Source organism: Meleagris gallopavo, chromosome Z, assembly GCF_905368555.1.
Source record: "Meleagris gallopavo chromosome Z, MGAL_WU_HG_1.1, whole genome shotgun sequence".
NCBI lineage: Eukaryota > Metazoa > Chordata > Aves > Galliformes > Phasianidae > Meleagris > Meleagris gallopavo.
The window spans coordinates 65,791,887-65,813,247 of NC_139435.1; the positions used below are offsets into that span (position 1 = coordinate 65,791,887).

At 41.6% G+C, this 21,361-nt stretch overlaps 2 protein-coding genes across 8 annotated transcripts in view; both read left to right on the plus strand.

The window, feature by feature from the left end:
- Positions 1-8,830, plus strand: part of PTBP3 (polypyrimidine tract binding protein 3) — a 54,029-nt gene extending 45,199 nt beyond the window's left edge. For all 7 annotated transcript variants that reach the window (XM_085214357.1, XM_085214361.1, XM_085214358.1 and 4 more), the window contains exons 12-16: positions 1,109-1,142; positions 1,761-1,853; positions 2,390-2,606; positions 3,624-3,701; positions 4,535-8,830. In XM_085214357.1, the coding sequence (XP_085070483.1) occupies positions 1,109-1,142; positions 1,761-1,853; positions 2,390-2,606; positions 3,624-3,701; positions 4,535-4,667 (555 nt within the window). In that variant the 3' untranslated portion in view covers positions 4,668-8,830. The remainder of the gene's footprint in view (positions 1-1,108; positions 1,143-1,760; positions 1,854-2,389; positions 2,607-3,623; positions 3,702-4,534) is intronic.
- An 8,370-nt stretch (positions 8,831-17,200) lies between these two features.
- Positions 17,201-20,192, plus strand: LOC146542349 (E3 ubiquitin-protein ligase PHF7-like). Its single transcript, XM_085213485.1, has 9 exons — positions 17,201-17,252; positions 17,451-17,542; positions 17,630-17,731; positions 17,990-18,114; positions 18,294-18,456; positions 18,545-18,651; positions 18,878-18,991; positions 19,153-19,271; positions 19,438-20,192. The coding sequence occupies exons 1-9, from the start codon at positions 17,201-17,203 to the stop codon at positions 20,190-20,192; spliced, it is 1,629 nt and encodes a 542-aa protein (XP_085069611.1).
- The last annotated feature ends 1,169 nt before the right edge of the window (positions 20,193-21,361 follow it).

The following is a 21,361-nucleotide window of genomic DNA, read 5'->3' on the forward strand; positions in this document are numbered from 1 at the left end:
TTCATATTTCAAAAGTTTAGAAGTCTGTTGACCAATTCCTTTAATCTTTAAGTAATTGCTGTATTTCATACTTTTTTTCTTACTAGTAATTAAATTTCACATTAAGCATAAAAACAAAAGCTATAGATTCAGACTGTAAGACAAAGCAATTTTGTCAGTGTATCTTACCAAGTAATTAGATTTCTGATGAGCTTTGTACAAATAATTATTTAAGATGGTTTTCTGAGCCTCAAGAAACTGTACTTTTTCAGAGTAGGGATATGTGAAGCATAGATCAAATCTATTTTTAGGACTTTGCTGCTTTACTTAATACTAATTATATCTAAGAAGTTACCATTTAGAACGTTATACTGCAATGCATAATACAACATAAATTTTTAGTGCTCGCTATGGGCAAAATTCTTGTCCCAGCTGAATAATGTTCGGGTTGATTAGAGTGCAAATTCTCTTCTTTGGTGACTGGGAAACTTGGTACATTAGGATTTAATGAAAAATCTCTGAAAAAAAACTACTTATTTCAGGCTTTCTTTTCAAAGCTTTTAATCAGACAAAATTTAATTATCACTCCATATGTGCTTTATGTATAAACAATTAAATACTGTGCATATTAGTAATGTATGGTCGCCGGGACAACATTTAAAACAAAGCAAATACATGTTGCAGCAACAAGTTTTAGTTTTTTAGGTGGTATCTGCAGTTTAGAGAAGACAAATGACTTATTGCATGCTCTTTTCTACTTTTAGCGTAGCAAACTGCTTTGATTTATCAGTGTATGAAATGCTGTCTTAGAAAGTTTAGAATAATTTCAAGTAATTAAGCCACTTAACATATTAATAATTTCTCCAGCATGACAGACTGAGTTTTGAGTGGTGAAAAAGCATGAGCTGAAGTGTTAGCCTATTTATGTATTTGATATGTGCATAATAAATATGCATTAACAAGAATGAATATGCCCTAATTACTGATGCAAATGGCTTTTAGTGAAATGGTTTAATGGTATTAGTGTTCAGAATGTCTCCCATTCTTTTAGTTTACCATGTGCTTAAGGTCTAGCTTTCTTTATTTGCCTGGCTTTAAAAATAATACACTCATTTTATCGTTTAAACAGGCCATCACACCACATGGACTTTTCATCCTATTTGGTAAGATATGTCAAATATACCTTTAGAAACTACAGGGCTAGAGTTCTTTTTATTTAAGTGGCAAATGGTGATATTAAATTTCAGATAATTAAACTTCAGTGTTCCTGTTTTTGTCCAGAAAATGCAAAAGAGAATGTGCTGGTTTTAAATGATGGTCTTTTGAGTCAGTGTCTGTAAGACACAGGTACCAAAAAGAAGAATTTCACTGTGTATTCTGATTTCTTCACTATAAAGAATGGCAAAGAAAAGTAAGATGAAAAGCAAAGGCTGTCTCGGAGGAAAAGGGCATATTTGTTATTAGCAGGGAAGAATGTTGACATGGTAATGTTTTAATACTCCTCCGTTGAGAGGACTTTTAATGCTTGCCCTACTTAACAGCTGAACATAAACATGCAATTTTATCACTAAGATCCTACTTGTTGATGTGTTTTTTTTTCCCCCTATTTCTGAGCCTCAAAAAATAATATACAAGCTTGAAATATCTCTTTCATATTAATGTTCTAACCAAGCTGTTTAATTAGATGATTATTCTTTGTTAAGCTAATTTTAGTGAAAAGCAACAGACTTGCACATATGCTTTTTGTAGTAATACAAAATTTTTTTTCTGAATTTTCATAGGTGCCTTTGGTGACGTGCTTCGTGTGAAGATCATGTTTAAAAATAAAGAAAATGCTTTGGTTCAGATGGCAGATGCAACCCAGGCTCAAATAGGTACTGATTTTTAAGGCAGTTATGGTCCTAACTATCATGAATATGATAAAGCTCAGGAGTTAGTGGCACTATTAACCTAATTAAATCCATCATTGCAAACTCTTCTATATATTAACTTTTGCTTTCAAATGTTGATACTGATTAGCTTGCTTTCATGTAAGCAAATGGTTTTCCTGTAGTGGCTTAAAAACAACCATACAAGTCTTAATCTAATAAATGTTTCTATTAAAAAATTGTACAGTTTTCTTGTTTATCATATTAATAAATCATACATTTTTCCTATACCTTATCTTATTGCTAGCTGTTTAAGAATAATGCCATTTTGTATTTCCCTTGCATTTAGACTTGCACTTGTCAAGTTGTAATGATATGAAGGGAAAGAAACTTAGTCCACTTTGTAGAGATGGAGCTTGCTGTTTAAATTGAGGATGTGAAATCTGACGCTAAATAGAAAGCAAGAGCAGTATCCAAAGAACCATTTTTAATTCCCCTCCAATCATCTATTTTTGTGTTCAAATGATATTTCCACTGATTAGCTATCAGCAACTTGAATGGACAGAAGATTTATGGGAAGTTTATCCGTACAACTTTCTCAAAACATCACAATATTCAACTCCCTCGTGAAGGACAAGATGACAATGGTCTGACAAAGGACTATAGCAATAGCCCGTTACATCGCTTTAAGAAGCCTGGCTCTAGGAACTTCCAGAATATCTTTCCTCCATCTGCCACCCTACATCTCTCCAACATCCCGTGAGTACCAATGTGTATTATCTTCATGGAAGGAGAATTTTTCTTAGGTTATGTTCTTAAAGCTGCAAAATCTAACTGCTATAAGCTGTGAATTTTCTTGATCTTCTGTGTCTTCCTAAAAATGGGTCATTTCGCTCTGTAATTAACAACAAGCAAATTGTTTAACTGCCACAGTTTTTATTGTTAATGAAGAGGATAATGGGTTGAAAGTAATTGCTCTTCTTGACAGGTTTTAATATATATTTTCTTGAAAAAAATGATTTTTTTCGCATCTGAAGTTCTGTGTTATAAATTTTCATGGAATATTAAAGACATACTTTTTGAGAGTTACACTGCATCAAATTTAAGATTAATGTTGTTATATAATGTTGATACAATTTTTAGTCATTCTGTTTAAAGAATGGTCTTTACACTCATTCAGAAAGCTTACATAAAGGGAGTTATTAAGAAAAAGTTATTAAGAAGCACGTTCTCTAAAACTGAAGCAACCTTTTTTCCTTGCTAGAATGTTGTTAACAGTGTGTGAAGTGATAGCTCAACGTAAGTTTGCACAGGGTCCTTTTGTTCTCCAGTTATTCAGAGGAAAAAAAAAAAGAAGGAAAAAAACTGTAGAATTTTGTTCAAATTAGAAAAAAAAAGTGTCACCTCTGAGATGACACTTGGAGTAAAATCGACTTTCAAAATAGAAGGTATGTGAAGTGAGCTAGCAGTAATTAAAAGACAAAAATATTTCAGAAGCTACCAGTTAATCTTTATGCTTTCTGAATATATCCAAGGCAGGAATGGCAGAGGATGAAAAGCAATGGATTGTATCTGAGATATTTTTTGTAACACACTGCAGTGCTAAATCGTAGAGTCAAAGCCAAGATGTTTGAGCTGGGCTTGTGTTAATGGGGGCACTGTTAGATGGTTAAATTTAATTTAGCAGTAAGAACTCGTGGTTTGATACTACTGCTGTAGTCTGTGCTCTTTTACAGGTTGAGAAGATTTTGATTTGTTTTGTTTCTTTTTAAACAGGAGTTCTGTTTCTTTTGACGACCTTAAGAGTCTTTTTGCACGTACTGGATCTACTGTGAAAGCCTTCAGATTTTTCCAGTAAGTTCTCATTTAAAAATGCTGTGAAATCTTTCATCCTGAAAGATGGCTAATTGCTTTTTGGAAAAATTCCATTTGTGTATAACACTATCTATAGGCAAAAGCTTAACAGCTTATGACAATGCTTATGCTAATTCTAATCTTAAAATTTTAAGTGATTAAATGAAAATGTTATGCTAGCATAATTAAATGGAAAATATTTGACCTTGTGATAAATTCCATGTGTGTTCAAAGTCAGGTAAGTTTAAGGAAAGTGAATGTAACTCTAGCTTCTTTGAAAAGATATACAAGATTTATACAAGTAAAATGTCAAGTAAAAGATTACAATGAATCTGTTCTAGCTATATTATATCTTTGCTATATTGTTTTGGCATGATCCCACCTGCTAGAATCTCACATATAGAGACAATACCAGTGTTTTTCAGAGGGTTTTAGGCGTATTTGGATGTTTTTTTTTTTTGTTGTTGTTGTTTTGTTCTCTAAAATACAATGTTATGGAAGAATGGCATGGCTGTAGATTATCAATCAGTAAAATTAATTCAGTTCTGTTATTTCCCTGTTTTATGAGGTGCATAACTAAATCTATTTCTGTCAATGCACCTGCATTTTGTGTAGGAAGAGCTGTATGTTAAAAATATACATATAAAAATATTATATTATTATATAATATATATTATTATATATAATATATATTATTATGTATAATATATATTATTATAATATATATAATAGTATATATTATCTAAAAAAATATTTGCATCACTTTTTTGTGTGTGTTGACTACTACAATGACAATTTGGTTCTGATTAATAATGTTTTTTGTCGAACTTCAGGAGAGATTGCAAAATGGCTCTTATCCAGCTGGGCTCTGTGGAAGAAGCAGTTCACGCTCTCATTGAACTTCACGATTATGACCTAGGAGAAAATCATCACCTCCGAGTTTCCTTCTCAGGATCTACAATTTGACTTTTCTGTGAACATTCCTTTTAAAACTGCATTGTAATTTTCTTACTCTCATCAAATAGAGACTGAAGTAGCTGTGACTAATTCTGTTCTTAAAAGAAAAATCTTGTTCCTACACACAGCAAAGAATTAGGGGATAATCTTTTCTGATTTCAGCTGCCAGTATATGATCAAATCTTATTATTCATCAATAAAAAGATTAAATTTCTTTAGAAATAATATTTATCATCAAGTTTCCTATTTTAATTTTACTTTTGAGAATATATTTTGAATTTTTGTTTCAAATTAGCCTTATGAAATATTTTAGAGTGCTTTTCCAGTATACCAAACTGAGAATGTTTCTAACAAAATGGTAAATCCACTCTACCCACATTAAACACTGATTTGAATGTGAAGTAGTGCTTGGCTTTCTTGAAGAAAAAACTAGAGTGTGTGTTCACACTTTAGCAAATCTTTACAATAGCTTTTTTAAAACATAAATTCTGTGCTGTTCGTATGGGTTAAATTATTAGAGGAAAGGCAGTGCCTTTTCTTAGTGAAGTAAAAGATGTTTGATGAGTTTCTCCAAGCTGTGACATTAGAGTCTTAGGCTTGACTTCATTCTGGAATGGAAGTTCGTGTTATTTTACTATGAAGTGATATTGTGTAAGAGTATTTTGAAGAAAATAAGAGGAGAAAAATAGTCCTGATTTCAAAGAGTTTTTTACATTTCTTTAAAGGATAAAATGTTTACAATCTTATAGAAAATATTCAGGTCTGTGATGGCTTAATGAATTTTTAAGAAGTTATTTTTGGTAAGGTCATCTTTGGGGATGAAAAATTAAACCTCAAGAGTTTTTTGTATCAATATTGTTACTGTGTATTTACTTAATTTCTTATTATGTGCCTTACTGTGTGCTTATGACACAACAGCTTTGAGTTTTATCTGAAGTATCTTGAAAAATGTAATGTAGGCTCTTAAATTTTTTTTTTTTCTTGTAAATATTTTCCTAACTGCTACTTTTGTGTTTCCTCCCCTCAACCCTCTCCCATCCCCAGTAATATTCTAACTTCTAGTTTCTGGTCCTTCAGTATAGAGATAAGGTAGAGGTGGAAATTAAATTTAAACATTAAGTTTAAAACAGAGTCCTGTAGGCCTCTTTGAATTTATCTGGTTGCAGTTGTCTGATACCTATATTTGGCAAAAAAATAAAAATAAATTATTCCCAGAAAAATGCACAAAAAACAAAAAGACAAAATAAAATGATGCATCAAGGCAAACATACAAATTACATGCCCTTTTAATTTGTTTAATCTAATAATACTTAGTGCTAATCCTTAAACAAATTTGAAGGGCTGAGAATGTACAGCATTCTCACAGAAAGAGAAAGAAATAATCTTTTTATTTTGTCTTAATGTTAGAACTAATGTCAGCTCTGAACTACTTGCAGTTTGAAATGAGGAGGCTGACAGTTTAGGCTACCAGAGATTTACAGATTTTTAATGTGAGAGAAATCTGGATAGTAGATCTTTGGTTTGTTTTTTGTTTTTGTTTTTTGTTTTTTTTTTCTTTTATTATATATTTGTCCTGTATCTTTTTGTCGTTATCTCTTGTTATCATTGTTTCTTTTATTTAAATAATTCTTGTCAGATTACTTGCAAATTTATGTATTTCTCAGACACTGCCTCTTAAAGAGGCAGACAGAAGTGCAGACAAGCCTCAAAAATAGCTGTACATCTCAATGTTTCCTTAACAGAATGATGGTACTAGATAAGGCTAGCTTATCTTATTCAGTATTCTGCCTCGAACAATTAAAAGCAAAAATGTTACTATAATGCACTGTTAGTGAAGGATAAGGACAAAAAGAGTAATTCTTAAACTGTGCTTGACTCATCAATGCAAAAGCACTGTTGCACTCAGCTTGTGAATCTCTAAACAATATATGAGCTCAGAACCTCTGAGAAGAGCAGGCTTTATTTTACAGATTCTTACACTGATGTAGGTTGAAAATGAAGCTCAGAAGGCCTTAATCTTACAGCTACCAGAAGTGGATGAGGGTAGAGTTCTCTGCCTTTGTGTATTTTAAGTCAAAAATCAGCCCTGGGTTACTTCCAACTCCTACTTTTGTTTGATGGCAGCACATTGATTCAAAATGTAGTAAGGCATTCTTAACACAGTAGAAACTTGGTGGTTTTTAAATGACCTACAATGTGTTGCCTAGTAGTAAAACTTCAGCTTCTTTGGATTTCTTTAACTGCCTTGGAACATCAGCTGAAAATTTGAGTTTTAGTTGACTTGGTTGCAATGTCTGATGGTATTGTCAGTTCTATTTTTGTGCTTTGAGGTAGATTTATGCCTTTTTAATGCTTCAGTTATTCCACGGATCTGAAGAGACTTGCCTATATGACACTTTCTGTTTACAGGTGGCAAACCTGTTTGTATACAAACTATTTACCCATGCTGAAAAAAAACAACAGATGCAACTTCCCCCCCCTAGATTCATTAATTTTGAGTCATAAAGTGATTCAGGTTTTTTTTTCCCTGTTAAGGATGCAGACCTATTCCTTGTTGTCGTATACAACTAGCATGTACCGCTGTTCTTCAAATGCTTTCAACTTTTGTCCTGGTATGTTTTTATCTAAAGCAGATCTATCACACTTAAAGCTTTTACTGTTGAGCTGAAAAGATATTGTTCAGATTACACAGTTTTTCTTTTATATTTAACAGCCTTCTGATGACTTGTCTGCTCTGTACAAGCCCTGTTGACCTGTTCTTTTAAAAGAAAATCCTAACGGTTGGGAGTTGTGAATTATTTCATGAAAGAATGGAAATATTCTCAAGAATTTAATATTGTGTGAGGTGATTGGGAATAACATACAGTGGGACCAAAGTTTATGTGCCTTCGGAAGTCCTGTGTGTAGGGTTTTCTCATATCTACTGCTGTTTCATGCACAATAAACACTCTTTCCTTCCTTTCCCCTGGAAATTGTATATTTATATTGTTAAGACAAAGTTGTCTAACTATACAGGTAGTCAGTTATAACTTCAGTACAGATTTAATGATAAAATTGCCTTCACTGCTGCAGGTTTCGGTTTGTATTTTGGAGGGGCATACCACGGAATGACAGAATCCAAGCATAATCCACTTATTTCCAACCTGAATAGTGACAGTAGTTTGTGATTGGAGCAGACCCCAACAAGGGGTTTTGTATAGCTGAAGGCCCTTGACACTTGCTGTGAAAGCTTTTACATTTAACTAGTGTGATCTTATTGCTGTAAACAGTTCTTCAGTTCCTGGAAACTGCATTACTTATGGAGAGTAGGAATCTAACCACTTAGTCCATTTTAAGCACTTTCCAATTTTCCTTGAGCATGTTATCTGTTTTCTGCAAAACTTCGCCCTAGAACTGCAGCAGCAGACAAAAAGGGTTACTAAGCAAGCCGATTCTTGCATCAGAACGTCACCTCATTTTCTGACCAAAGACTGACTGTACTGGTTTTAGTGATACATTATGTGAAAACTGTTCTCTCAAATTCCTTTCGGAAGGGGAAAGCCAATGCAAAGTGGCCTTTACTTGCTGTTTGTTGATGAAATACTTAGTCCATAAAGAAAATGAGATTGTAATGTGAAACAGTGCTGTGGGCAAGGGGTTAATGGACTACCTTTAGTATTATAACCAAGATGTTCAAAAGCATGGCTAGGAATTGTTGAAATTCCTTTATTTACATTATCTGTTCACAAAAGTCCATTTTCAGTTTATAAAAATGTTGATCTAACACAAGAAAACTATGTAAATATTTGTAACATCTTTTAAAAAAAAAAACTGATAAAAATGGCTTTGGTGGGCAAATGAAAGTGTAAAATGGTTTTATATTAAAAAACAACAATTGTCTTGTATGTTTTAGTAAACAGTACCAGCTTTCACTTGTAAAGCAGCTTCTGGCATTGGAGAAAAAAGATTCCATGTTTGGTGATATAATATGCTGATACAAAAAAGATGTAATATTAAAAAGAAACCTATTTTCTAATTGTGTAGTGCATAGTTAGTTTGAATTTGTTTTGCTGCAATATATTGTTTCATTGAAGTTCACGAGTATGCTGATTAATTGATACCTATACCTAATTCCTTAACTCTAATTGTTGTAGCATGCCATTTAATAAATGTCATTACGTCTACACTCTGAATTTTTCCTGTGTTCTTGTCTATTGGTTTGGGTTTTTTCTCATGCAAATGATAATTTTCCACTCTTTTTTTTTTTTTCTTTAGCAGCCATGGCTGTTTAAGAAAAAGCATGTAATATCAAATGTATTTGGAGAGCACTAATGCACATCTTCGATAATAGCTGAAATTAAACAACACCTGAACAGGGTAGAAATCCTCATTTTCAGTAGGATGGAAATATCACCCCTGAGCTATTTCAGTGGTGGAAGACTACTTCATTCTATGAGGCAGAGATGAGACACTTCAAGTCCTGGGGTTTCATCAATGAGAAATGTTTTGTTTTCACTTTAACATGGCTGTGCTCTTTTGTAGCCATAGGAACCAACTCTGTAACTCTTGCACACAGATTTCCAAAACTTAAATACTGGCTGAAAAAGATGCTCTGCTTTTAGCTTCCTCTTTCTCAACTTCCTGGTTGCTTCTCTTCCATACTGCCTGTTTGTCCTTCTGTATGCTACACAACAGTAATTTGGATTTAGGGTTGATGGAGAACAGGCAGGAGTCTAGGCGGCTAAATACAAGTATTGAAGTGATGAGGAAAATGCCATGCCCCTTTGCAAGCTAAAATTCTCAGCCAATCTAGCAAATATTTCACTATCTGCTACTGAGTCTAACACTAGCAGAACTTGAAGAATCAGAAGTCTCATAGGTATACTTACTGCCTGAATCTCACAGGTGGGATTCCAGAGCACTGAACAAATCTAGTGTAAATTATCCCATTATTGGTCTCTAAACAAATGTGCCTTTGTGAAGAGAAAAACTGAATTCAATTTAGAGGAGATTGCAGCTTTGAGCAAAATGCTTGCACTATGAAGGCTAGGTATATTCCTAGTGTGACAATTCATTTTTGCCCTTGGTGCTAACTTTTGGCTAAAATCTAGCTTTACTTCTTTGGCCAGGTCTGCATGGAGCACAGTAAGAGTGTCCTCCTCTCCCCTTCTTTTCAAATCAAAAGGTAATTCCCATCTCAAATTCATTCCTGCTCACAATTATTTGTTTTTCCCTAAACAGTTAATATGTCTAAATAGATAACGTGTCTACCTTTGAAAATAAAGTACTACTTTGAAACAGCATGGATTTAAACTATTTTTATAGCAGAACTTGTTCTATTACTTGCAAGCTGAAACAATAAGGGCAGTAACTGGTGAATATGCAGACTGGTAAGATCTCACTATTTGGACCAAAGCTAAAGAACTATTGTTAAGTGGGCTTACATATTTGTCTGTGAGCCCTTCTGAATGTAGCAGGAGAATACAAGCATGTCTACAGAAAAGATAAAGTCTTCTATCTGGAGGTATGCACAGAGGATAAAGAGATATCAGATGTGAATCCTCCCAGAGACCACTTCCAGAGAAATTGCTGTCAACTGTAGGTTCAGCTTGAGTACTATGAGAAAATTAGCAAAACTGCTCACTCATAATAAGGACAGACTTCTCTGAGGTAGTGATTTCACAGCTTAAATGATTGAGAAATCTCATCCTATACTTGTCCTACCTCTTCTGCATCAAAGAATTCATGCTTTTAAACCAAATTTCCTTTCCGATCTTCAAGAGTTGATCCAAACTTTTTCTGCAAAGTTTGATCTGCCTGCATTTGATCTAATAAACCTTCCAAGAACTTTGATTGCTTGGATTCAGAAACAAAATGAAGCTGGAATGCACTTCAAGACTTCCTTGGTTATACAGCATATGCAAGGCTTTATCTTCTCACACTACATAAAGGATTCTTTCCATGCCTGGAAAGTGCAGAAGTAAGCTCCCAGGAAGAACAGCTATCTCAAGATTCTAGTTGAACTAGTGCCTTCCCAGACAGATATTCAGGGAGATTCCAAAATACATCTTTGAAGGAGATTAGTGTTTCAGTCTCAAGTTCATGATATTCATGATAATTCCTACTGCTTAAGCTAAGTCAGTTGAACAGTGTAATGCTTCCAGGTGCAGTATGTTTCACCTACAGCCAGTTGGTGTTTATATGAGAGAATCTTCAGTTTTAATGCAAGCATTAAAACAATTTAATTGAAAAGACAATGCAACATCTTCTGTCGGACCTGGTATTAAATGTACTCTGTTTTGTGCTTTTTCAGCTGTGGTTTAACAGATTCCTATGTGCATGCACATTACATGTATGTTTAAGAATCTACAGTAGCTTTTAAGGAGAGTTCTCTTTATTTCTTTACTTTTATCTCCAAAGCACAACTTTGTCTAAAAGTCATGTCACTCCATGCTTGGACACTTGAAAGGAGGACTGGCTGAAGGATATGGCATGATGCTTGCAATTCTGTTTCTACCCTGTGTGCTAGCTACTTCTCAAATGATGTTTTTTTGCTAATTTTGCTTGGTGAGTAAATGTCACCATTTGTAAGAATGAAGTTGAAGCCTTTTTAAAATTCTGATCTTGCAATAAGAGTGACTTTTAAATTTTTTTTCAAAAGGTAGATAAACCAAGGTAGTTCTCCTGTTCCTTGCTATGAATTCTGTGGAAGGTCTGGGCAGCGCTGCCTGCAGCTCTCAGTCACTGCAGTGTGGATGGGTAGTGAAGTGGAGGATTGTGGGATCTTTTCAGATTGGAAACTTTCAGTTAAATATGGAGAAAGGACAGAAATCGGCAGGTTTAGCTCTTACCAAAGAACACCAGAATGTCACTGGCTATTTTTTCAGCACTTCTAACCAGTTCTTTCTCTCCACACCCGTTTCCAGTTCTCTCCCATGTTCAAGTAGCCCAATAGCAAGATGAGATTCTGTAGATGTAATGTAAACTTCATGAAAATGTCATTTCTATCTATACAGAATTTAACAAATCTGATAAAATTTGGAAATATCTTGTAAATTATGTATCTAAGATTCCTCATTTATGAATCTGGGAAAAGAGTTTTTCTATTCAGCAGCTCATTTCAAAAGAGTTTTAGTAACTGAGTACTCTATCACATATATTGATCATAAGTTATTTCTACAGTCTTCTTAATTTGCAAATTGTTGCTTTGTGTACTTTCCTTTTTATGTCTGTGTTCTTACAGTGGCTGGATAGCTTCAGGTTCTCTCTTGCTGAGGCACTAATTATCTTGTCAAGAGCATAAACAGTCGTAATGTTCGCATTTTCCTCTTATGTGTATTAGTAAGCTTCAGAAGCCTTCCTAGATGCACTTCATTGTCTAATTAGTACTGAATTAGTCAAATATTTTAATAGGAGCTCAATCCCAATTTTAAGGAGGTTTAAAATCAGCTTTAAGTTTGTTTGTCATAGAATCATAGAATCATTAAGGCTGGAAAGACCAAAAAGATCATCTAGCCTGTACCTGTAACGGCAATGAATGTCTTCAGGTTTGTCACTTTGTCAGGAGAAGAGCTTTTAGTATTAATTCAACCACAGCGATATAAATACTAATGCACAGCAACATACTTTGTGATGCTAAGACTTTTTTATGCATAAATATCTTTTTTTTTTGTTATTAAATTATTTCTCTGGTTGTTTTTCTTTGAGGAAGCCTTTCTACTACTGCCTACCTTTATCTTTATCTGTTACACAAGCTGCTTGCTATTCTGTGCGGCTTAGATTCTCCTTTATTTTATAGAAAGAGTAAACTTCTTAGATAGGAAAGACGAGTTTATGTAATCTCATCTTAATTTTGATGAGCAAAATTTTAGTCAAGATCCTTGAAAAATATTTTCACAGTCACTATGAAAACTCATATAAAAAATAAAAAAAGATAAGCACTAAATTATTTCTGAATGATCTGACACAACCATCAGATGCTAGCAATGACATCCTGTCTTGCCTGGGATATCTTAGTTGCTTACTGTCTCGTGTAATCTAACAGGAAAATTGTTGATAATTTTGCAGGCCAATCACACAGATGAAGATTCTGAATGTACACTGAGAAATTCTACTGAGTAATCTTGAATCTTATGCTTTCCAAAGCCCAGGATCCAATCTAAAGAATGACACTGCTATTCTTAAATATGCATACCTATTCATTTAACCTCCATGCCATCAGCCTAACTATAAAACACTCTCTGCTATGGCTTAGGAGACTGGGAGGAAGCCTAAAATCACTTACCTGGATCTAAATAATGTGTTAATGCAACTGTTTAATCCTAAAACAGTTATGAATTGGGATATTTAATTTATGTTATTCTACAATGATCACAGAATCATAGAATGGTTGGGTTGGAAGGGAACTTTAAGATCATCTAGTTTCAGTCTCCCTGCTTCCTCGCTCCAGACCAGGTTGCTCAAAGCCCCAGAAGGATGAAATATCTGTATTTCAAATGATTAGAAAAACTAAATCAAGGTAATTATAATTAGGCAGTGAAATGGTATATTGCGTAGCAGAAAAAAATACTTATTATTCAGTTACCACAGACTTGCATTATTTGAATCTCAAGTTCCTCTGATGTACTTAAAGTTCCTCAAGAAGGTTAGAAGAGTATAAAGTGAGAGTACCTCATTAACAGGGCTGTGTATTAACTGTATGTTACCCACATCAAAGTTTCTTGCACAGAGAGGACAGTTCTGTTCATTAATTTTTTGTATGCTTTTGTAGATAAAGCTTAAATTTTTTGTATGGACTTTTTTTTTTTCCTACAAATTTAAAGGTTACAACTGGCAGTGTGTTGTAAGACACACTTCTTTTCTTGCTCAGGTTATACCTTGTTTTTTTTTGTATGTGAGTTTAATTTTTCTGTTTCCCACTCTGTGAGCTTTGAGAGGAATACTGTATGTGGCAAAAACCAATTGCTGTGCTCCTTCTACAACACTGAAGTGCATTTTAGTTTCAAGATCAGAAAAGCAGCCTAGGAAAAAACCGCAGTTGCTGATGCCTCAGATGTTTACTAACAACTTTGGCCAGTTTAAATATGGCAGAATATTCTGGAATATAAATTATCCATGCATTCCCCAGGAAGATTACCAAGTTTTAATTGTATAGCTTAAGATTTTGATTCCCATTATTAAACATTTATTGCAGGTGAAAATGCTCACTTTAAGCATAACTGTATTTAGTATAAGTGAGAGCTGAATTACTTTGAGTTTTTAAAACATATGTATATTGTAGTTCTGAATAAAACATATGCTCTAAAGTATGAATTCCTACTTTGAAACAAGCTCTAATGGACAAATATAATTCAGGAACTATTAGAAAATGCACAATTAATATGCATTCTACTTCCATTACATGGAAACCTACAGTGAAATGCTCAGATTGTCATTAAGGGACATGTTTTCTGCATGAAGAATTAAAAAAAGGAAATATAAAGGCAGAGTAGATTGTTTCTAACTGTAATTTCCAAGTTGTAGTTACTTTAATTTGGGCATAATAATGCCTCTATGTGCTCCTGCGCTTCCAACATGCAGATATCTTGAGTGTCTTCCTTCCAGTAATGCTTTGCGTCTTCAAACATTTCACCAAAAGTAAGCAATAGCTTCCACACATTATTATTTTATTCTTCCGTTCAACTATTTGAACTGCTTCTGTGCTTTTATCACAGGCAGGAATTTATAGAAGTTACAAAAAAAGCTTAAAAAATGTTATCTGGGGTGATTCCATGATTCCCTGTTTTGTATGCTATTCCTCCAGAAAGAACTAAGGAATTTGCCTTGCTAGGTAGAATACTATAGAAAACAAAACAAAACAAACAAACAAACAAAAAAAAACAAAAAAACCCACCTCTACTTAAGAGACGTATATTTTTCATGAAGGTATGATGTTCAAATGCATTTAGCTTGTTTCTTTGTTATTATGCCATCTACAATGACACTTTACAGCCTAAATATTAAGATTAAAGCAGAGATGATTAAAGCATAGTTTTATTTATACATTCTGCTCAATATATATATATATATTTAATTATTGAGCTCAATAAGGCTTTGCCTCAGTCTTCACGGGTGGTCAGGTTCCTCAGTCTACCAGGACCCCAAACCTCTCGGTGTGGGTGAGAGGAGCGGATTCCGTCCCACTGTAACAACGGAACGAGTCCGAGATGTCCTGATGAAACTGAATATATGTAAGCCCATGGGGCCAGATGATATCCATCCTAGGGTTCTGAGAGAGATGGCTGATGTGGGTGCTGAGCCACTCCAAATCATATTTGAAAAATCATGGCTGTCGGGCGAAATCCCCAGTGACTGGGAAAAGGGAAATGTTACTCCCATTTTTAAGAAAGGGAGAAAGGATGACCCAGAGAACTCCCGGCCGGTGAGCCTCACCTCTGTGCCTGGGGGGATCATGGAACAGATCCTCCTGGTTACCACGTTAAGGCGCGTAGGAGACAAAGAGGTGATGTGAGACAGCCAGCATCTTGGCTTCACCAAGGGCAGATCGTGCCTGACCAGTCTGGTGGCCTTCTGTGATGGAGTGACGGCAATCGGTGGGTGGGGGAAGGGCGATGGATGTCACCCTCTTAGACCTCTCCAAAGCCTTTGACATGGTCCCTCACCACATCCTTCTCTCTGAATTGGAGAGGTACGGTTTTGAAAGGTGGACTGTTGAGTGAATTAAGAACCGGTTGGCTGGTCGCAGCCATGGGGCTGTGATCGACGGTTCTATGTCTGGGTGGAGCTGGTCACAAGTGGTGGTGGTCCCCCAGGGGTCGTTCTTGGGATCGGTGCTCTTCCCCACCTTTACCAGTGACACAGACGATGGCGTCGAGTGCATCCTCAGCAAGTTTGCAGACAACACCAAGCTGAGCAGTGCCATCAATCCGCTGGAGGGAAGGGAAGCCACCCAGAGGGGCCTGGACGGGCTGGAGAAGTGGGCCCCTGTGAACCTCATGACGTTCAAATGCCAAATGCAGGGTGTTGCACTTGGGCTGGGGCAACCCCAGCTATTTCTATAGACTGGGGAAGGATCTCCTTGAGAGCAGCCCTGCGGAGAAGGACTTGGGGGTCCTGGTAGACAAGAAGCTGGACGTGAGCCAGCAGTGTGAGCCCAGCTGTCTGTCATCTGTGAAACCTCATGGAGAACAGGAGAGATGCCTGAAGGCTGGAGGATAGCCAACGTCATTCCAATCTTCAAAAAAGGTCAGGAGGGAGGACTCAGGAAACTATAGGCCAGTCAGCCTCACATCCATCCCTGGGAAAGTGTTGGAACAATTGATTCTGGACATCATCTCAAAGCAGGTGGGGAAAAAGAAGGGTTATCCAGAGTAGTAAACTTGGATTTACTACAAAAAGATCATGCCTGACTACTACCGTGGTAGCCTTTGTAGATGTCAGGACTGGCTGGGTAGCTGCCTTAGTAATCCGGCGTAATGCTGGACCTGGCAGACGTTTTGAATCGCAGGATCCTGGGATGGCTTGGGTTGGAAGGGACACTGAGGTCTTTCAAGTTCCAAACTCCTGCAGTGTGTTGGTTGCCACCCACTAGATCAGGCTGCCTGGAGCCCTGTCCAGTGAGGCCTTGAACATCTCCGCAGAGGGCGGAGATCCACATCTCCACTGTCTAGGCGTGGGGGCTCTCCCATCAGCGTTGGCCTGACTTTCATGCAGAAGCTGACTTTCATGGTCAGGCTGGATGAGCAGGGATGCTCCAGTGTGACTCCAGGACTGCAGCCCTGGGCAAGGGACGACTCCTCTTCCGTCTCTGGCATGGTGACCATTGCCAGCAGGCCAAAGAAAGCAAACCTCACAAGTTTTCCTGACTCAATTTATATGCAGACTTGAAGGGAATCGTGCCCTGCCTATGCCACTTTGCCTCTGGGAACTGTATAAGGCTTGAAGCTTTGATGTGTGAAGACGTGGATGGGAAAGGATCATAAAACCCATCCAACCCCAAGTGCCTGCCGCGGGAGCGCTGCCACCCAGCAGGTCAGGTTAGAAGAGGGCCCTGTCCAACATGGCCTGGAGCGCCTGCACCCACAGCTTCTCTGGGCAGCTGTGCCAGGGCCTCACCACCTTCCGAGTGAGGAATTCCCTCTCGCAGTTCACCAGACCTCCTCTTTTCTCAGGTCAAAACCTTGTCCTGTCACCATCAGGCCATGGAATCGATCAGCATACACACACTCGAGATGCTGGCTGTGCTGTTGACCCACAGACCTTTCTTAGACTCTCTGCTGCGACGTCCCAGCACGGGCGCGCTGCAAAAGGCCTGAGGGAGGCCATCCTTGCTCCCTGCTGATGGCAGCACCGAGCCCCTCACTCTGCGCTGCCCACAGGAGCCGCCGCCCTGCCGCGCCCTCAGCCTGGTGGTGAGGTGGTGACCGTGATGTCACAGTGGTGGCCATTGTGACCCGCGGGCCGGGAGCAGAGCAAAGGCTGCCGGGCTGGGGCCCTGCTCATTGCGGCCTGGTGAGGCGTGGAGAGAGCAGGGATTTTCTCGACTCTCTTGTTTCTCACTGTTGATGCCGAACATGTCTGAAGGAAAAGAGGAGGCCCCCAACTCCGGGGAGCCAGGTGAGAGCCCCAGCTTGGCCCGTGGCTGCCCGCTGGAGCTGCCGGGCCTGCAATGCCCCCTTTCCCTTCCACCCCCTCCAGCCCTGCCCCTCAGCCGGCACGGCAGGCATGGAGCAGGCCCTGGGGACGGCCCCCAGGAACACCCGGCCCTGCCAGGTGCTCACCGCTGCTCATGGTTGCTCTCTCCTTCCTCTCCAGTGTGCGTGCTGTGCCGCCGCGCACAGGTGAACCCGGACATCTGTGGGCGGACATTTGCCAGCGGTGGGCTCTGTGCCCACGAATTCTGCTTGGTGAGTTCCCTCAAGGGCTAGGGCTCCTGCCAGGGATGCTCCCTTCCTTCCCGGCCTCACGAGATCCACCTCTTTTCTCTCCTGCAGGTCTTTGCCAATGGCCTTTTGGAATGGAGATGCCCAGTGGGGGAAATTTTTGGCTTCCCCATTGGCGCCATCCAGCACACAGTCCAGCTGGCAGGCCAGAAGGTGAGGACCTGAACGGAACGGGGAGCTTGGTGCTGGCAGAGGCTCGCACCGGCTTCGCCTGGGCCCAAAGAAAGCGATCGTGGCCCTTCCAACCGGCTCCGGGACAAAGCCCCACCACCGCAGACGAGCCTCGTCTGCCAGGCAGCTCTGCAGAGTGTGAGGCAGCGGTGCCCACACCCTGCGCCCTGCCCGGAGAAGTGGGGCTGGCTGCGGAGGCCCCGAGCCCACCGCTAACAGGGGCTGCTCTGCTCTTTCCAGAACTGCTTTGTCTGTGGCGAGAGGGGAGCTGCCATCAGCTGCGTGGAGACAGGCTGCGAGCGCAGCTTCCATCTGCCCTGCGCCGAGGATGGGGAATGCGTCACGCAGCACTTTGGGCAGCACAGGTGAGGGCTGTCAGCAGCAGCCAAGCTGCCGTCCCTCCCTGTTCCTCCCAGGGAGGAACCCGCAGCGACACCTCCGGCATCCTGCCAGAGCCAGAGCCCAGGCCTGGCGCTCTTTCCTGGTCCTCTGCCCTCCTCACAGCACTTCTCACCATGCCCACCCCTTCTGTCCTCCCGCCCAGGTCCTTCTGCTGGGAGCATCGCCCTCGGCAGGCAGCGGAGGCAGCTCCATCGCAGAACACCGTCTGCGTCATCTGTCTGGAGCCCGTGGGGGACAGCACGTCCTACCACACCATGGTGTGCCCGGTGTGCAAACAGGCCTGGTTCCACCGGGGCTGCATCAGGGTAGGAGTCCTCTCCCCGCCCCGTGGGCACGGCCGGTGCTCAGCAGCAGCCAGCCCCGCTCACGCTCACGCTTGTGCTTCTCCTGCAGAAACATGCCCTGCACGCTGCCACCATGCGCTTCTTCTGCCCCGTCTGCGGAGGAAAAAGGCGATTCCGCTCCAGAATGACCACGCTGGGGATCCAAATCCCAGTCAGGTTGGTGTCCTTCTGCTCGGCTTTGCAGACACTCAGGCACAGGTGCTGTGCCTGCCCAGGAACTGCCCTGGCAGGCCCAGTCCCTTGCCGTCCTGCAAGCGTTGGTCTCAGCTTCCCGGAGAAGCTGGGAATGAGCTCGAGGGGGACGAGCAGGGATGCTCTGGATCTGCCTCACGCCTGGGGCACCGGGGACTCATCTTCTCATATTCTCTCTCTTCTCTGGCAGACGACCATCTTGGTGGGACGACGCAGCATACCAGCCGCTGCGAGAAAGCCACAGGTGCTGTGATGCCAGCACATGCATTTACTTAGGAGGAAGGGAGAGGGCACAGGAAAAGGGGTGAGTGACCTCCGCAGTCCTCTGGGGCTCTGCGTGGGATCACAGCCTGACTACAGGCTTGGAGGTGTCCTTGGATCGAGGACTGAGCACCAGAGCCATGCTGGCTGCTCCCTGCCTCGGCTTGCTTTGTCCTCACAGCCACAACCCGTTTGCTTCCCCAGGCTCTGGCAGCTGTTCATCTGCAGCTCCTGTGGCTCAGAAGGCACGCACTGGTGCTGCTCCTTCTGGGCCATCGGCAGAAATGGCTGGGAGTGCGACACCTGCGCTGGCAGGGGCACCGGTAAGAGGCAAAGAGCCGCGTGCCGCGGGATTGGGGTCAGGCAAGGCCTGGCAGCAGGTGCTCAGGGTGCCCTCGCCACAGTCTCTCTGCCCCCATGAGGGACGGCAGCCTGTCCTGCCCTGGGGCTGCATGTTCATCCTGTTGAGCTTCCTGTCTCTCCTTACAGCACCCCGCACCAACTCCGAGCTTGCCAGCCCCAGCACTTCCAGCCAGGAGGTACCGGTGCCTTCCCCCGTCTTTACAGGACCTCAAAACATCAGCTCTGGTCCTGCTACGCAGGCAGCGTCCAGCCCATCCTGCAACTCCCAGCTGCCTGAGCTCAGCGTCCAGCCCAGAGTGCCGCAGGCTGAGCGGACTGGCACCTGCTCACATCTATCCGAGGAGCGGGGCACATCTCAGCAGCACCAAGGACACAGTGGGAGAAGGCGGGCACCAGCTGCAGGCGCTGAGTCCTCCTCCCAGAGCCCCACCAGACGGGGGACCACACGGTCCTCCAGAACCTCCCGGGCACCTGCAGCCACAAAGCGTCCCAGACAGCGGGAGACCGGCCGCACAAGAAGCCGCTCCCCGTTGCAAGGCCGGGCCTCGGGCTCCCAGAGTCGCCCCCGAAGACAACGCGGTGGGAGCCGTACGACAGCCCGAGGTACTCAGAGCGGCACCCACACCTCGGCCAGACCAGCACCGCCGAGGTCCTCGAGGGCTTCCCCTCTGCCTGCACACAGGAGACAATCCAGGCAACGAGGGCGGGCCCACACTCGAAGCCGATCCCCAGTGGGGCGTCGCGCTTCGACTTCCCGCAGCCGGCCCCGACGAGGCCGTGGGAGCCGGTCCAGGCAGCGGGGACCAGCCCGGGCACGAAGCCGCTCCCAGGCAAACCATCCCAGAAGACGGCCCCACAGCCAGTCCCGAAGACGGCGCTGATGCAGCCGTGTCCCATCCCCTCGTGATGGCTGTGGTCCCAAGCGGCAAAGAAAATCAACCTTGAAGAGGGTCCACACATACTGCCTTCATCCTTCGGTGGACCAGCCCGGGCACAAAGCCGCTCCCGGGTCCAGCAACACAGAAGACGTCCCCGCAACCAGTCCCAAAGACGGCTTCCAGCAGCCGTGTCCATCCCCACGTGACGGTTGTGATGCCATCTTTCAAAAAAAATACACCTTTAACATCCTCCCCACATGTTGGCTTCATTCTTCTCTGCTTGTCCTGCAGTAGGCAGTGTTAGGAGCTGAGACCACGGGGTTGTCTTCTCCCCAGCTCCTTCTCAGATGGTTGTTGTGGCATTATCTTTAGATCTACCTGTGTCCATGAAGGGAGGTAGCATGCCCACTAGTGCCAAGAAGAAAGGGATTGGGTATGGAGGGGTGTCAACGGTTTACAGGCCAATCCAGCCCTTTTCCGTGACTAATGGGAAATATTAGGAAAGGGGTAAGGGAAGAAGGAGGGAGGGGTAGGGAGATGGGAGACGGGCCTAAAAACAAAAGCAGCAGCAGCGATCTGAGGAGCAAAGTCAATTTCCTAAATATGGTATTGGACTGCAAGATAATGCAATGTAATCCTTGACTTCTGAGGTTAGCTGCTTCAGAGCCGTTCCGGCCAGAATGGCAGGAACCGATTGCAAGGTACAGGGAGGTTTCAGTCAGTTCATTACCAGAGGAACCCCAAGCCAACAGAGCAGCCCAACAGTTCTTGTGAGAGCAGCTGATGTGGTGCTGGAATTGCCAGGGCAGTGGAACTGTGTTCATGCCCCTTGCCTTAGGAAAAGCTTATGGGGGGGGTCCCAATGCATCGCTACCCACCAGGTGCAGTGAGAAGGCAGCATGTGCGCAGCACCCACTGCATACTGCAGCAGTGGGTGTGACAGCTTTTGCTGGATGGTGCAGAAGTACCATCCCTCCTTGCTCTGGAGACCAGCTTACCTACTGGCAGTTTCCAAGACCACAGCTTAAGGAGGAGGTGGAGAGGTTATGCAGCATCAGGGAGTGAGAGCGAGATGTGAAAGACCCAAGAGCAGAGATCATGCTGTTGTAACCAAACAAAAGCACTCTCTCTTTGTATACCAGAAATGATGCATAAAGTTATGAATCTGAGGC

Excerpts from the sequence above, each read along its gene's own strand:
- LOC146542349 (XM_085213485.1), top strand. The coding sequence starts at position 17,201 with ATGCCGAACATGTCTGAAGGAAAAGAGGAGGCCCCCAACTCCGGGGAG. Across the intron at positions 18,652-18,877 it reads GGGATCCAAATCCCAGTCAG|ACGACCATCTTGGTGGGACG; the intron begins GTTGGTGTCCTT and ends CTTCTCTGGCAG. Across the intron at positions 18,992-19,152 it reads GAGAGGGCACAGGAAAAGGG|GCTCTGGCAGCTGTTCATCT; the intron begins GTGAGTGACCTC and ends TTGCTTCCCCAG.